General features: G+C 41.4%; 1 protein-coding gene across 6 annotated transcripts in view; it reads right to left on the bottom strand.

The window, feature by feature from the left end:
- Positions 1-13,383, bottom strand: part of TRIM33 (tripartite motif containing 33) — a gene marked incomplete at its 5' end in the record, with an annotated part of 65,248 nt that extends 51,865 nt beyond the window's left edge. For all 6 annotated transcript variants that reach the window (XM_083360427.1, XM_083360431.1, XM_083360429.1 and 3 more), the window contains one exon: positions 12,864-13,383. In XM_083360427.1, coding sequence (XP_083216553.1) covers positions 12,864-13,383 — 520 coding nt within the window. The remainder of the gene's footprint in view (positions 1-12,863) is intronic.
- Positions 13,384-18,089: the final 4,706 nt, after the last annotated feature.

Raw genomic sequence — 18,089 nt, 5'->3', positions numbered from 1 at the left:
CGTCTTATGGTCCGAAAAATACGGTAATTTGCCATATAAATCCAACATAGGGAATATTCCCATATCCTGCAGCAGCAAATATTAAATGTTAATTACTTAGTGTGAAATGTTCATCTTTTAATGAAGTGCTAGTACTAAGAGCCTAAATATTTTGTTCACACCATCCCTAAATGTACAAATCGCTAACAAAACACAAAAAAATCAGAAAGGTTGAAACAGAAACAGAAGCAGAAGGGCTAGAACAGGGGTCCCCAATCCACAGTCCATGGACCAGTACTGGGACCCGGCATGCCGCAACCGGTCCACACAACTGAGCAAAGTCCCGTCTGCGGGATGCAGTCAGCACAGAAAATCACACACCCTCTGGTCCATGGAAAAACCTCTCTCCACGGAAGTGGTCCCTAGTACCCAAAAGTTTGGGGAACCTCTGGGATAGAAGACAAGTAAATCAGACTATTTTCTGAAAATGTTTGCAAAGGTCCTATAAATTTAAAATTAACCAATGTGTACGTTATTTTTCAGAAATATTTTCAAAGTTGTAATTATAAAGACTACAAATGGTTGCAACTGACAAATAGTTATCTTTCACTACAGCAAATATTATCATCACTAGTTGATCTAATGTAAAAATTCCAGCATCTACCCAGATCTTCCATAAAAGTCTACTACCCCATGCCACTAATTACAGAAAATAGGAGAAAAGGGATCAAAAAGCATTTCTCCAGAAAATATATGCCAGTTTTGAATCAACTTAGTTATAGTAAATGCAATAAAATTACTTACTATATAATCAAAACAGTCCAGTTAACAAAATATTATATCTGTGTATTTCGAAAAGGCCTAGGGAAGAAAATTTACAGCAACTAAAGATGTTAAAATTGAATTCAGTTGTTGAAAACATTTTAGAAGCTATCTCCTGCAGTATGTAATACATCAAATTCTTACTTTCTTAAGGATGCAGGTTAGCTTCACAACTGAAAAGTTTTCTGCTATACCATTAGTCTTTGATTAACAAGAGGATTTGGGAGCAGAATTTCCATTGATAAGCAATGCGGTCATAAAGCTCAATATCATGACCACATCACTTAGCAATCCCAGCAATCTCTGTTGCCAACATTAACTGAATTCCACCCATCCCATGGGTCATTAGGTGAGGACCCAACCCGATTCAAGTCATTCCTAGCTTGCTTCCTCCCAATCCTAAACCTTGAATAGGAACTGTCTCCTCTTCAACTTCCCCCATCTGCCCCCATCTCTGCCTTTTTGGCTGCCTACCAACCCGCTACTGCCAGTCCCCCCAACTCCCTGCCCTGCAGGTCACTATCATGCCATTGCACTCAACTACTATATATTCCTACTGTACCAACTGGTGTCTTCTCTTGTGCACCAGCCTCCATTCACACCCCATCCAGACTCCTTCTTTTCTACTAGACTTACTTGGGAAAAAAAAGACTCTAGGTGAGGTGCAAAGAGCGTCCAGTCTGTATATTTTTCAAGTAGATTGCTCTTTTCATAAGACTAAGACAAACAACAAATAGCATTTTCTATCTTATATTTATCAAAATATTATGCAACACTCTAGCAGTTGTCCAGAAACAATATTTATATTGCAACAGAAAGTAAATATATTTAATTTTAAAAACTTTGTTTAATGTTAAAATATTTAACAGTGAAACAATAATCATATATTATACCATTATGAAAAAGTTGGTAAAATAATCCTATCGATATTTTTAAAAGAAATAAATGTGTTAGCATGCTATTCAATAAAATCTTCCAGAAGGTACACATAACCAACATAGATGCTAAAAGTTAAGTTGTAAATTAATTTATATTAAACGTAATAAATTAAACAGTACGAAGACAACCTAACGTCCACTTCCCATCAATCTATATCTAGCCAACTAATGCAATAAATAAAATAGTTTATTCTCTGGAGCAATTTTAGATTTCTTGTGACTTGGCAGCAATTTATTCTTAGGAGCAAGAATAAATTGCTGCCAAGTCACAAAAAATCTAAAATTGTCCTGTCTCAGAATCCAATCCTTTACAAAAAAAATTCCTAATTATTATTTAGAAATCCTTGTTTTACTTTTTCCTTTCCTTACAGTATTATGTTGTATCTAGTCACAGTGTTATTGGGTTTCAGAAAAGGATAAATAATATACCTTTATATTTTTCTTCCTTTCTGTTCCTGTATTTTAAGAATTTCCTTCTCTGGTTTTCTATTGTTATTCTAATAAATTCTCAATACTGCTGGATCATTCCCCCATTACTTGAGACAGGGCTTTACAACCAGTGGTACACGTACCACTAGTGGTACACGAGCACATGGCTGGTGGTACACAAAGGACCGGTTGAACAGCACTGTAAAAAAAATTGTGAAAAAAAGGTTTAAAAAAGCGTTTACTAACCTGCTTTCAGCTGCATTCCATTTGTCCATTCACTTCTCAGCTTTCAGTGTTTGTGGGACAAAAAACAAGTTCCATGAGACTTTCTAACTTCTCCCGAAATCTTGCGAGAAGTTAGAAAGTCTCATGGAACTTTTTTTTCTTTTTTACTGATAGTCCCATAAAAAACGTGGGGAAGGCTGAGAAGGGAATGGAGAAACAGAATACAGCTGAAAGCAGGTTAGTAAAAAAACACTTGGGGGAGGCGAGGGCATCTGGGTGGGGGCAGGGGCGGTCACCTTACCCTGCATGGTGGCGGGAGGGTTAACGGGTGTGGGGGGCCCTGGAGGAGTTCTGTAAAGCAGGAGGAGGGGAGGCCAGATAGATTGTGGGCGCTGCTTGGGGCGGAGGGCGATGACATGTTAGAGGCGCTGCTTGGGGCCGGAAAGTGATTGCACAGTAGAGGCACTGCTTGGGGCCGGAGGGTGATTGCACGGTAGAGGTGCTGCTTGGGGCTGGAGAGCGATCACAAGCGTGAACAGGACAGCCACACATGGCAGAGGCGCTGCTCGAGGCCGGAGGGGAGGGTGGGCAGACTGCACGCACTGGCCCTCAGCGCCAGCACCGCCACCAGTGCCCGCAATCTGCCCGGCCTCCCCTCTGGCCCCGAGCAGCGCCTCTGCTGTGTGTGGCTGTCCAAGGCCTTCTCTCGCCTGTTGGATATCAGCAGCCCAGATTTGGTAGCTCCACTTAAGACCTGCTGAGGTGATTTCTCTTCACCAAGCAGGAGATGTGACCCAGCGCCTGCCGCCGCGGCTTACTACTGTTCCCCATGTTTTTCAACTGACAACCCGTAGCTGCCCTTGAAAGCGGCTGGCTGGAACTGGGGATCTAAAAGCCTGATCGGCCAAGACATCTCCAAGCCGGGGACCTGGCTGCGTGTTGCTCCTCTGTCCTCCTTTGCCTGCCCAGTCGCCTAGCTGGGACCCAGCCCTCCCACCTGGTTGTGACGCAGAGGCTCCTGGACAGTGCTGCTTCCAGACGACAGAGGCTGCTGTGGCGGCGGGCGGGCGGGTGAGGGAGGCGCGGCATTGGCACCCTCCTCTCCTCTCCTGCCTTCCCTTCCCCTCCTCTCCCTCCACTTCTCTCCGTAATGTCCTTGTCTCGGCATAGATAAGGCTGAGCAAGCATGCGGGAGGCAGCATCCTCCGGGCACGCGCTGGGAGCCAGCTCTGGGAAGCCGAAGCCCTCTGTGCCTGCTGTGGCCACTGCCTGGCCTGCTGGCTCCTCCTGGGGAAGGAAGCTGTCCCACCCCACCCCCGAGGTGTCTTTTCCTGCAGCTGTGGGAAGCGCACTGACTATGCTTGCCTTTGCTCGCCGGCTTTTCTCTGCCACTTGGGCTGTCCAATTGCAGCAGCCGGAGCAGCCCCTGAGCAGCTATGCTGGCTCAGGAATTCTGGGACTTGAAGTCCACGAGTCATCAAAGAGCCAAGGTTGCCTATCCCTGCCTTAGCCTTAAGGACACACCTGACTCGGGAACCAGGCGGGCAGGCTGGCAAGCAAAGACGCCCCGCTCGAAAACCTGGAGCAGATCTCCTGTTTGGTCTGCGCAGGGAAAGCAGGGCCAATTGGAGGAGAAGCTGCAGCCGGAGGCAGAGTCCAGTGGATTCTCTCAGCTCTCTCCTCACCAGCCCCTCCCATCCCCCCAAGCCTTAGACTTAGGGAGGGAGGGAAGGAAGAAAGGAAGGAAAGAAGAAAGGTAGGGATAAACAGTTACATGCCTTTTGAAAAGTTTGGTTTCCCTCCTGCCCACTCACAATAGTAACCCATGGATTCCCCCTACACACATACACACACAGGCACCCTGCAACCTGAGGGAGGGAGGGAGGGAGAATGGAAGGGAGGGAGGGAAGGAGGAAGGGACAAAGAAAGAGGAAAGAAAGGAAGGAAAGAAGGAAGGGACAATGGGAGAGAGGGAGGAAGGAGGGCACCCACCCCAGTCTAATCCCCCTCCACCAGAGACCCATGGATTCCCCCCCACACAGGCACCCTGCAACCTGAGTGATGAGCTGCCCCCCGCCAGTCATAATGTTCATAAGTCACTTTTTCCAGTGCCATCATAACTTCAAACAGTCACTAAGCAAATTGTTGTAAGTCGAGGACTACCTGTACTTTATCATTTTTTTGCCCTTTTTTTGGTCAAGTTTCTGACAACTTGCTGGGCAACTGGTGGTACTCGGACACTGCCTTATCCTAAAAGTGGTACAATGGATGAAAAGGTTGAAAAGCCCTGACTTAAGATACTTAACTGATTAAGTCTCTCAAATGAGCTCAATTAAGGTTCACTTTTGATTAGAAACATGCATTGTTTGAATTTCTGATTCACCTCCACCATCCTCAAGGCTTGTTAAATGCTTATATCTCTAATAGTACTTTAAATAGTTGTGTCAAGCACTGTCCTTAAATTGCTCGTAATAGCTCAAACTCTTGATTATTAAAGCCCATCAAAATATTCCCTCTGCCACTATTTCTATAATTCCCTCTTCTTGTTTGCATATTCCTGATTTTTAAAGCTTATCTATGTATAAGAAACTTATTAAAACTGCCACCAAATTACTATTAAGAGAAAGAGAATTGCAAAAGTCAAGAAAGATACCTTTGAATGTGCTTGTCCCAATTCTGGAATTTAAAATAGTAATGATGCCTTTTGCTCTGTCTGCATGTGCTAATTTTTAAAGAACTCTCTGAAATGAATGAATATTTATCAGCATATTTTCTTTGGTTCTTAGAATTCATTATTAATATTAGTTTGGAAGGGGAGAAAACATTTAAATAATGTAAGGCAATGTACTACCTTTAAACCTTCTAATTTAAAAAATCTATGTAAAAATTATATTAAATATACCTTAGGTTTTTTTCAGTGAAAATCCTGAAATATTTAGTGTCAAATACTTGTCACACTGGGGTTAAAACTAACATACGATTCTCTTTTAAATTTTGTTCACTTCTTGTAAGTAAAATCAATATTTGAAATCATATTCTGTGTTCAGTCACTCAGGCCCTGGTCATCTCATGCTTGGACTACTGCAGTACGTTCTACATGGGGCTACTCTTGAAGAGCATTCAGAAGCTTCAACTTGTGTAAAGCGCGGCACACAGACAGTTCTTGTGTACCATGTTACACTGCTGTTGAGCAAGCTGCACTGGCTTTTTGCTTCCAGGTGCAATTCAAGGTGTTGGCTATCATCTTTAAAATCCTACATGGTGTGGGTCCAGGTTACTTGAGGAACTGTCTCACCCCAAATGGACAGAGCCATCCCACCCCTGCTCTAGAATATTAAAAAAAATTCCCAATGTTATTTTAATCAACAGTCCAAAAGATATTCTATGCTAGCCTGTTTCCCTTTCCACACTACAAATTATTTATTCATTCACTGATATAGTTGCCCACATCACATACATGATTCAGAGTAGCTTACAATATAAAGATAAAATGTATAAGATAAGATAAAATAAATTAATATAAAAATAAAAGCAGCTGAACATCATAAAATGACCATCAACAAAGACAAGAGACAAGCCCGGGCCTTTTTCAGGGCCATGCAAAAGACCAGGAGCATGAGGGCTAACCTAATCTTAGAGGGAATAATGTTTCCAAGGATAGGCACCATAGTAGAAAAGAGTCTCCTCTTGGCCCCTGCTGGCCACTCCTTTGCTGATGACACCCAGAGCATGCCCTTCCTACCAGACAAGGTAGGCTGAGCGGAAACGATTGGGAAGACATAGTTCTGTAGTCCCAAGCCACGAAGGCATTTAAAGTGAATACTAACACCTTGAATTGCACCCAGAAGCACACTGGAAGCCAATGCAGTTCAAAAAACAGTGGTGTTACATGTGTCAAATAACCAACACCATTAATTGCCTATGCCATCACATTCTGCACCAGTTAGCTTCCAAATGCTCTTCAAGATCACCTTCATGAAAAACATGTCGCAATAATACAGTCTGGAGGTCATAAGGCATGAATGACCATGAACAGGGCCCCAGTCAAGGAATAGATACAAGTCCCAGAAGATCCCGATAGTGCAGTATCTGTCTAGGGCAGTGCTACCTACTCAGAACCAAAGATCTATAGAACCAGGAGGTCCAAAAACACAAAGCCACCCAGTCTTGTTTGGATTGAGCTGAAGCTTTTTACTTCCCATCCAGGCACCACAGCATCCAGGCACCAAGACAGAACCTCCATGGTATCACTTGGGCATAACAGATGGAGATATAAAGCTGATTATTATCAGCATATAGATAATATTCATCCCAAACCACTGGACAGCTTTACCCAGTGGCTTAATGTAGAGGTAAAACAGGAAGAGAGAAAGTACCAAGCCCTGAAGCACCTTGCAAAGGACTGCAGACTGGACCTCTCTCCCCCATCAATATCAACTGGAACTGACGCTGGAGAAGGAAGAAAAACCACAACTCCCAGAGCCAGCCCAGAAGAATACCCTGATTTATAGTGTCGATTTTACAACACTGGTGGTATGAATATGACAGGCTGATGTGCCTAAATACAGGTAATATAGAACACAGAACCAAATCCTTTAGGAGCAAATGGCTACATCAACACTCTTAATATCCTGCATGCAACCCCCTTGTCATATTTCACACAACCATTTTGCTGAATTTAAATAAATCACTGTGTTCTAATTGCTCATTATTTCAATCAAGTAATTTACATTCTAAATAAGATTTAAACTAATTGTTGATGCTGCTAAATTAGCTTCAGTACCTAATGGGAATACAATTCTTAAGCCAATTTGCTTTACAAAATTATGAGTTATAATTAAAAAAAACATTAATGAGTAACATCTACAAAATACCTCAAATATAAGGTCCATTTGAACAGATCATACAGTCAGCTTTACTACTTATAAAAATTAAACAGGAATGTATTTGTTTTATTTGGTTCATAAATAATCTGTCTTAATCTGCAATTCTAAATTATATTTTAGTGACAGAATAACCTAAGCTATACTAAATTTCATTTCTAAAGTTTTTACTTCAAAGAAAAATCCTTTATAACTTTCGAATAGGAAAGGATAATACAAGAGACCTGGCATTTTTATTTAGTCTTGATATTTCCACAGGAGCTCAAGATATAAAATTCCTCCTTCTGCATTCTTCCCAAAACAATAGTATAGGTTGGATAGAGAAATAAATAAATGGCTGGCCAATTATTATTCAGTGGATTTTAATGGAAGAAAATGGACTTGAACTTCAGAAACCTAGACAAATTGGTAGGCATTCTCTTCCTTGGAGTAATGTTTTCAAGATTGAAGGTAGAAATTATCATCTATTATTGAACAATTTATAAACAACACTCAGCAAACGAGCCTAATCATTAAACATTAAGGATACACAAACAGATCTGGAAAAAACTACTGAAACTTATATAGCCTAAGACAGTCTTTCTCAACTGCACATTTTCTTGATGTATTAGACTAATCTCAGGCCATTATGGCCTCTGATCATGCAGGCTCAGAATAAAATAGAAATCCAACGCAACCGGAGGTCATCAAATTGAGAATGGCTAGTCCCAACAATACAAAGTTATATGGACTAATGGTTTGATTAAAAATCAAATACAGTCCACTTTATTAGAGTTCTTTATTTTAGACCCAACCTCAGTCCCTATGCCATCTGGTGTGGTAAACTTGCAAGATTCATTTTTCTCGCCATGCACATGTATACATAATCTGAACTAATCTGTGTTGTTTCTCTGTGTCATATAATATATGTGGCTATATGCATAATTCTGTATTTATTTATTTTTGTCATATATATGTAGTGTATATTGGAGGAGGTGACCCTTTGAGAGCTGTGTGGCATGCAACAAAATTTCATTTTAATGTATGCCAATTAGTGTACATTCAAAGTGACAATAAAGTTGTTATTCTATTCTATTCTTTCTCTCTAATTCCTCATAAATTAGTCTGTTTATAGGTTATCAGCAAATAAGATTTTTATATTTCCAAATGTTATCATTTTTTTCTGAAAGAGGCTCCATTGAGGCAGAAATCATAATAAACATTCAATCTACTTGTTTGATATCTACAGATAATACAAATATTTTGTCAGGAAGATAAACATAAGATTAAAACTCACTTTTCTGCATTGTATACATTTTTGAAGAACAATTTTCCTCTATATTTACTACTGTGACTAACTGCGGCATTATATAACATTCTCATACTGAAAAATATGATTTGTAATCATGTTCAAATGCAAAGATAATATTCTTACTTCAAACAGTGAAGAAAGAAATTGGATTACATACAAAATATTTATGTATTATTAATCTATGTTCTAATACTATGTCCAAAACAGGTTTTCAGCATGTAAGCATAACAAACCCAAATGCTTCCTGTAAAGAGGATTAGCTATATATATTCTTCACAAAACAAGCAAACATGGTCATCAGTAACTAGTTCTAGGAATTTCCATCAATTTTCAAGATTACATGAACTCACAGAAAAATAAAAAAACATCACCAATTAAAAAACAATTTTCAAGACTACATAATTAAAGCACCCAATTAAGTCCATCTGAGGAGGCAGAATATAAAAACATATTAACTGATAAAAGGACTAGATAAGAAAATGAGGTTACAGTCCCAAGGACATAAGATTGGTTGGCTCCCCCTCAAATGTCAGCAACAACATTAGAATTAGTCTCCATCATTGGCCTTTCGCAAATCACAAACCATGATTTCAAGACGCCCTTAAAAGTGAAGCATGATTGAAAGCAGGATTCAGAACATGAATTTAGCAGATGCAAATAAGCTGCTTTCCTTTGAAGGTGTATTTATTTATCAGATTTATATAGCCACTTATTCACAAAAGATTATTCTGGTTGGAGAGCAACCATCAGACAACAAAAAGGGAAAAAAAGCAAATAAGGCAAAATATAAGGATAGTGATTACTACCCCTTCCAGCTTGGAACATTGGAAGGCTTAATGGTTGCCATTAAGACTGCCATTTCTATCCCAAAAAGTCCAGCTTACATACTACCTGTCATTAGGACAGTTAACGGCCTTAAGTCACTCCATCTCCCAGCTACAATGTAGACACAATACAGATTACTGAATTAATTTATATGACTACTTGTAAGTTAATATTATATATAATATAATTAGTTGATAATTATTTTAGTAAAAACTTGTACCAGTATCATTCTGACAGAGAATAACACCAGAGATTTTGAATAATCTCAGAAAGCTCAAAATTATTTTTGTAAATTTCTTTTATTTTTTGACGGGAAAATTGCAAAGATGAAAATAGAAAAACCATAAGTATAGCATTAAAAGTCTGGATTAACTGAGCATCATAGGCAGTTCATGGATACTGGTGCAATGAGATTTTCTCAGTAGAATTCTTTAAAAAATGTATAGCAATTCATGGAAATTGCATATATAATTATTAAAGTTGTGTGCATGTGTATACATTCACGTGCATACACATCTCATCACAAATTATGTTTATTTGTTCAATTTTTGTGGCTGCCCATCTCAATCAATGACTTAGTTGAAAGAAAGTAACAGTAAATCTAGTCCCAAAAAGCTCACAAAGTATGATCACTCCTTTTGACCTACATGATGGTTTAAAACATTTTCCCAAATAATACTGTTTTCATAAAGGTTTTAAAAAATCTGGGGGAAAGGTGAGCCACAATATATAATGTGATGTCTGATACTATGTTAGGCACAGTTATCTGAAAATCTATTTAATTTATATCTTCAGAAGTTGCAAAAAAATGCTCACGTAAAACACACTTCAGAGAATCTGGATTGAGGAAAAGGTATCCTACAGTGAAATTTCCAAAAAGAAAAACAATATTAGAGAAAGTCTAGAAGTATTTGACATGCATTTCATTTACCCTCAATAATAATGTAATAATACTGTCTAGAACAGGCATGTCAAACTCGCAACTTCATGTGACATTGCATGACATATCACTTTTTCCCCATTCCTGGCAATGAGGTGGGCGCGGTTTCGGCGTGATGCATCCAGCCCATGGGCTGGCAGTTTGACATGCCTGGTCTAGAACAAAACACTATCCACTATTATTTTCAGGCCAAAGTGAGTATCAACATTGATTTCCTAAAGGCTTCCAGCATCTGTAATGTGAATAATAGCTACTAAAAGGCAGACAAAAAGTGCTGGACCAGTGGTGGCGAACCTATGGCATGCGTGCCAGAGGTGGCACTCAGAGCCCTCTCTGTTGGCACATGCGCCACTGCCACCAGCAGCAGGTCCATCAGTCCACCACCATTGCCCAGAGCAGGAGGCCTGCCTAGCACAAAGGAGATGAAGCGGCTAACTAGCAAGCTCGAGCAGAGGTAGTAGAGCAGAGGTCACCAACCATTGTCGATTGATGGACTGGAAGAAAAGGGAAGGGGAAGGATTTTACATGCATGTATGCGCGCACAGGGCTGCGAGCACACACGTGCTGCAAATGGGGTGGGGTTAGTGCCTGCGTGATACTCAGTAGCCCTGCCCCGTTCTTGCATGGTGCAGCGTTTTGTATCTGCACCCTGCAGTGCTGCAGCGGCCGTTTTTGCGCCTTGCAGCATGGTGGCCCATTTTTGCACCCCTGGGTTTTGCATGCCAGAGGCGGCACTCAGAGGCACCTCCCTGCCCCGTGAGGGCACCACAATGATGATGCAGCCCTGGCACTTTGCGATAAATAAGTGGGTTTTGGTTGCGGTTTGGGCACTTGGTCTCTACAAGGTTTGCCATCACTGTGCTCAAATTAAAATTAAAATTTGTTTTTCCTAAATACTGTTAGCCAATAAAATGTAAAGATCTGAGGATGGACAGAGGGAATATTTGAATTTGATCTCGAAAAGATGCTACCGTGTTTCCCCCAAAATAAGGCCCGGTCCTTTTTTTTTGCCTCCAAAAGAGGCACCAGGGCTTATTTTCAGGGGATGTCTTTTCCAGGGTCTCACGTCGCCGCCGTGGCACCAACAGCCCCGCCCAGCCTGCCCACTTCTTCTGTGGCCGCTCGCCACTGCTCACACATGTAGCCCCCCCCCGCCTTCATTTAGCCATCCAGGGCCTTCAGGAAATACTTCTGCAGCTAAGAATGGAGCTTCAGACTGACGCACACAGTGCTCCACCCCCCACCCCGCCCTCCAGCTAGGTCTTATTTTGGGGGTAGGTCTTATTTTCAGGGAAACACAGTATGAAGAGGAGTGAATATAGAATCTCTATGCAATCCTTTAGAGAAACTACATTTTTCCCCAGGATCACACAGCAACTGCAAAGAAAAACCAAGCAATCCTAGGAAAGGAACTGCACAGATCTGAACTGTAGAATAAGAGGGAGGGAGGAGTCTGTTAGAATGGAATGTTGGAAACAGTTATAATTTGTCAGTTAGGATTAGACAGGATGGAATTCTTAAATAAGAATTGTATTGATACCTAAAGATTTACTCTTATCATGCAAAAAAATTCTCAATCTCCCCAATATATTACTCAAAGTATTAGAAGAATTTGTGTAGAAGTGCTCAAATATACATTTCTGAGTTCAGAATTATTTAATTCTAAGTGTAACCTCTTTTGTAAGAGGTGCAAATTAACAAACTCCATAATATTAATATAATTAAATGCAACTGAACTAATAAAAACAAGTTCTTCAAAGCCTAGTGTCTACTGACTACTGATGGCAAGAGATGACATTATGCACTGTGTTTGAAGGTGACTGAAGAGAAGAAAATAAGACTTATCAGTTGGACCACCCACCCTAAAGTTTGGGTCTTTGTTTTATATTCACCAAGTAGTAACTTCTATTAAGTCCTACTGACAGTCACCTGTAGAAATCCAAACGGTTTAAATATCTACCTCAAAGCAATGTAATCTAATATGGCCTCTCTGCAACTGACCATTTAGACACACAGAGATTCTCCAAGGTCAGGCTTGATGCTGTATAGCAACAAAGGTAGCAAATTCTACATAAAAGATCTGTTCCAGACCAATTCCATCCTATCACCATTATTCAACCTTTATGTTTCACACCTAGCCATTGACACAAGCAATTCAGTTCTGGAATTCCTTTTCTAACCCAATCCTGTATCGTCGCATCACACGGGGTTATTGATCTGGTCAAAATGGTGTCAACTTAATCACAAGCACTCTAATAAGCCCCCTCTCTTCCTCCATTCGTTCATCTTGTTCAGAGCCCCTTCCCTTAGGCCAGGGGTCGGCAACCTCGGCTCTTTTATGACTCGTGGACTTCAACTCCCAGAATTCCTGAGCCAGCATAGCTGGCTCAGGAATTCTGGGAGTTGAAGTCCACGAGTCATAAAAGAGCCGAGGTTGCCGACCCCTGCCTTAGGCGCACACCTTAGCAAGGCTGCCTCCCCAGTCAAGACGTCTGTCACCAGCACCGAGCACCCACAGCCTTCGCACTCACCCTGCTGAATATCCCCGTTGGCACCGCCGGGCACCGGCACGCTGAGTTGGCGTTCAGGCTCCGGCAGGCAGCGGCGGCAAAAGGAATGAAGGCAGGGCAGCAGCTTCGGTTCGGCCTCCCGGCTTTGCAGGCTTTGCGCGCACACTGCGCAGGTGTCTAGGAGCGAGAGCGGGCCCGGCGCGGCGCTGGACAGAGCGGGGGGAGCAGGGCTGGGGCCCAGAGGTGCCGGGATAGAGGTGGAGTTGGAGCCTACGCTTACCACAACCGGCGCCGCGGCCTCCGCCTCCCCTGGGCCCTTGTCCGCTGCCGCAGCCAGGAGCGCCGCGGCGGGGCTTTCCCTTTCCTCGGGCTGGGTAGGGGCCGGAGGAGACTGAGATGCAATTGCCGCCGCAGAGGTGACAACAACAGCCGACGCCGCAGCGGCGGGCTCGGGACCACCCCCCGTCGGCCCGGCCTCTCCAGCCCCCTCCCCGCCGCCACCGCCGCCGCCTCCTCCTCCTCCTCCTTTGTTTTCCGCCATATTTCCTCCTTTGAACCCGACTCCCCGCTTTGCTCACGCCTCGGACAGCGCATGCGTCCGCACGCACGCCATCAGGTTGCGCGCGCGCCTCCGACACTCTTCTGGAACGTGGACTGCGGAGATCGAGGGGAGAGCGAACGGGCGAGCCTGCGCGTTCTAAGAGTGGGGGGGGTGGGGGTGGGGTGGAAAGAGGTGGAGGTGGTTATAGCAACCTTTATAATGTATAAAGCGAACGGAGTAAAACGTAGAGGGGAGCGCAGGCGCGCAACTCTTGGGGATCTGTAAGGAAACAGCGCACGCGCATCAGTGTTTTATACGTGGATGTCTAGATAATTTTGGGCGGCTGGAGATTGGAAGAAAATTACGAGTCATGTGATACTATTTGAAGCATCGGAACTGAACGTCTTTGCAGATTCTCAGTCATCCAAGTCATAGTGGTCCCAAAAATGCTTTTTGCAAAAGGCAACAGGACTTTCTTGGTGGTTTTTTCCTTGAACGCGTTTATAGCTTCTCATCCAAGACGAGAAGCGAAACGTGTTCAAGGAAAAAAACACCTTGGATCCTGCAAAACCAAGTAAATCCAGTTACCTTTTGGAAAAGCACCTTTGGGACATCCGAACTGAAACCAGATGGGCTAAATCGCAGATGCTATGATGAAAAACAATATAATTTGCTTCTAAAAAGGTAAAGGTTCCCCCGCACATGCGTGCTAGTCGTTTCCGACTCTAGGGGCCGGTGCTCATCTCCGTTTCAAAGCCGAAGAGCCAGCGCTTGTCCAAGGACGTCTCTGTGGTCATGTGGCCAGCATGACTAGACGCCAAAGGCACACGGAACGCTGTTACCTTCCCACCGTAGTGGTCCCTATTTTTCTACTTGCATTTTTACGTGCTTTCGAACTGCTAGGTTGGCAGAAGCTGGGACGAGTAACAGGCGGTCACTCTGTTACGTGGCACTCGGGATTCGACCTGCCAAACTGCCGACCTTCCGATCGACAAGCTCAGCGTCCTAACCCACTGAGCCTGATTTTCAGAGATGTCTAATGCTAGACTAGATGCAAGTAATGACAGCGATATTGCACTTTCAATAGTAAATTAATTGTTAATGTTAATTGTTTAATAATTCCAGCAAGTGTATTTGCATGGCAACCTCTGTGCATCTGAATTTGTCTGCACAAATTTCAAAAGGAAATTTGCTGCTGTGGTATCTCATCAGGCCACTACTTTAAAAATTGGTGTATTGTACCTTCAAGATGCTGAGTTTATAACCGTTCACATTCTGTGGGATGTTATTTTTTTGTTTCAAATAGGTTTATGTGTAAGGATGGAGAATGTGGAATGTTCTTATAAAAGGGAGGCATGAAAGAGGAGAGTATGGCTATCCCAGTTAAAATGATCACTGGTTATAATTATAAGAAGCCATTTGAGGACCAGAGGTTCAAAGATTAGAAACTTCTGCTCTCTATCTTCTCTCATTTAGACTGTAGCAACATGCTATACATGAGGCTGTACTTGAAGACCTAAAAGCAACCACTGATCAAAAATACATCAGGTCAGTTAGTGATGGGATATCAATTTGCCACATTAATAACATTAGTACAAAGTTGCACTTATTACAGATTGACTTCTGGATGCAATTCAAATCTGATTATTGCCTTTAAATCCCTATATGGCAGGCATGTCAAACTCGCAATGTCATGTGACATGATGTGATGTATTGTGACTTTTTCCCCATTGCTGGCAATGGGGTAGGTGCGGTTTTGGCGTGACGCATCCAGCAGTTTGACACGGCTACTATATGGTTTATCACCTGAGTACCTACAAGATTTCCTACACACTGGATTCTACTATTTTTATAAAAACTGGAAGAGAAACACACTGCAAGTCCCTATTCTTCCACTTTTCTGCAACATCATTCCTCTTCATATCAAATATTCTCATGTGATGTAGTGATCCCACCTGCAGGAAAAATGACATTACTCGGTTACTGCTTGTTCCTTAGCTGAGAAGTAATCAAGTTATACTTTCTTGTGGTTTACTCTTTTAATTTTACTGCTGCATTTAAGAACATAAATCATGTGGTTGTATTTGCAGTTAAAGTGGCATCTAAGTCAAGTAAAATGAATAAATTAATTTAGGCTATCATCTCCTGATGAATTCAATATTGCAGGCTAATTCTGCTGACTGCCAGGAGTTTGAGTCTCTCAGGTACAAGGTTGACTCAGTCTTCCATCCTTCCAAGCTCAATAAAATGAGGACCCAGATTGTTGGGGGCACTAGACTGACTCTTTAAATCACTTAGAAAAGGCTGTAAAGCACTATGAAGTGGTATATAACCCTAAGTACTATTGCTATTGCTATATCATGAGGCATGATCATATTTTTCTTTCCCTCATGATATTGCCTGAAAACACCAGGTAAGTTCACAGTGAAGCAATATGTATGTGGACAGATTGCTAAATGAGGTACCTTACATATGATAACATTTTTGTTGAAGGAAATGCCCTGGTTGTCAATTAGTTACCAAATCAGATTCAAAGTTTTGGTTTTGTCACAAAAGTCTGTAAACAGCTTGAGACCTGAATACCTATCAGATCACCTTTGCCATTAAAGATTTGGTCTATCACCGAAATCATCAGGGCATGTTCTACTGCATATACTGTACTGAAGATTGCTGAATGCCACCTGGCATATGTTCACGGAGAGATAAGTCGTCTTTTTGGTGACACCCACACTCTGCAGTGCCTTGTTCCTGAAATCTGGTGCCTGCTGAAAACTTCTCTCTTTGATCAGGCCTTCATAATATGACTATTGGAAGAATATGCCATACTTTAAAAGACTGTTTTAATGAATGTTATTTTTATGTTTCAGCATAGGAAGCAATATGAAAGTATATAAATGTATTTCTAAATAATAAAGTTGCTATAAGTGGGACCACTTTAAGCACTAACAAGCATGTGTATGTGTGTGTGTATTGCTGCTTCTTGTTTTCAATTGGATTGATGTTTTAATCTTGAAAGCTGTTTGTGAATCTTCTGTTCGGTTCTAAGATATTATATGAATAGATTAAATTAATGGAATAGTTGACATCTGCATACCTAACTTTGTTGTACATGTATAATATCTTAGAACTGAATACAGTAGAAGATTCACAAACAGCTTTCAAGATTAAAACATCAATCCAATTGAAAACAAGAAGCAACATAATGGAACAAAGAAGTTCCATAGCTATATTTATAGCATCCACTATCATGAAAAGCGCAAGCAAAAGCTTGATGATCTAAGTCAACATGTTTTCTCCGTTTCCAGAAATTTTCAAAATCAGTTGTAGAACATAGTGGAATTAATGTGGGTGTTAGGAAGAAAACAGTAATTGCAGAGAGGCTGCTTAAAATGGTGATATTTTGCAGTTGTACATCTGTCTAAGAGAATATGTGGATTTTTAATATGAAAATTAATTGTGAGATAACAAGCTGGAGAAATTTAATTTTTATCTAAGCTACATAGTTAAATTATTGGTATTGTTTTCATACTAATAAAGATGTGATTTTAAGTATACCTCATCCAATCCCCATAATTCCTTTAACAATGCATTATTTAAAATGAGGTTGAAAATGGTACTTCCCCTGTTAGAGAAGAGACCAGGTACAATTCAAATCTATGATAAAGCTATAACAATCTAGTATAAAAACGTCTTTGTATTCCTACATAGAAATGATGTGATGGTTTTGGATAAAGATATAAGCTAATTCTGAGAATCAGAAATAACTTCAGTAGGTTTGAAAAAATTAAAGTACGGTATCTTGGATTCTGATTTCTCAGTCTCAGATTATTGTTCTTATGGCCTCCAGCAATAACAGTTTGTGGCTTAGAATATTTTGTACACTCGGCAAACTGACTTGTTCAACTCAGTATGGTTTTGTACATTGTATCAAACCATTTTTTGGCTATGTTCAAATTTTATTTTTTATTTTTTAAATTTGACCACCTGCTGCCAATGTCAGCCTCCCATCGCCTGGTTTGCTCCCACTGAGTCGGCCTCCTCAGGGTTCCGTCAGCCAGGCAATGCCGGCTGGTGACCCCCAGGGGGAGAGCCTTCTCTGTGGGCGTGCCGACCCTCTGGAATGAACTGCCTCCAGAGCTGCGGTCGGCCCCCGACCTTCGATCCTTCCTGAAGACATGGCTGTTCCAACAAGCGGGCCTGGACTGATCATGGTTTTTAAATTTGGTTTTTTATCGGCTTAAATTGTCCTTTATTTCTCTATTTTGTTTAATTCTTTTTTTAATCTTTGTATTCTATGTTTTTTTTAATTTTTTATTGTTGTGAGCCGCCCTGAGTCCTTAGGGAGAAGGGCGGCATATAAATTTAATAAATAATAATAATAATAATAGTATGCCGTTCATTTTGTGGTTTAAGACAACTCTGGAATACAACATATGGATGTAAAAACAATTATAAGTTTAAAACATTAAAATTACACAGATGTTTATGTAGGCCATGTGCTACAATATCTAGCTTGCCAGATGGATGGCAACAGAAAATATTTATCAACTGATGCATCAATTCCAAAACTCCAAGATAATCTGGAGAATATTGTCGAATGGGTCCCTCTGCTTTTTTTTTGGGGGGGGGGAAGCTGGTTGCTGAAAGGAGGGACAGGGCGGAGGTAATTGGCCTACTCTCCGGGTAGGCAGCCTCAGGGTAGGTAG

Source organism: Vipera ursinii, assembly GCF_947247035.1.
Source record: "Vipera ursinii genome assembly, chromosome: 3".
Lineage (NCBI taxonomy): Eukaryota > Metazoa > Chordata > Lepidosauria > Squamata > Viperidae > Vipera > Vipera ursinii.
This window is presented reverse-complemented; position numbering and strand designations above follow the sequence as displayed.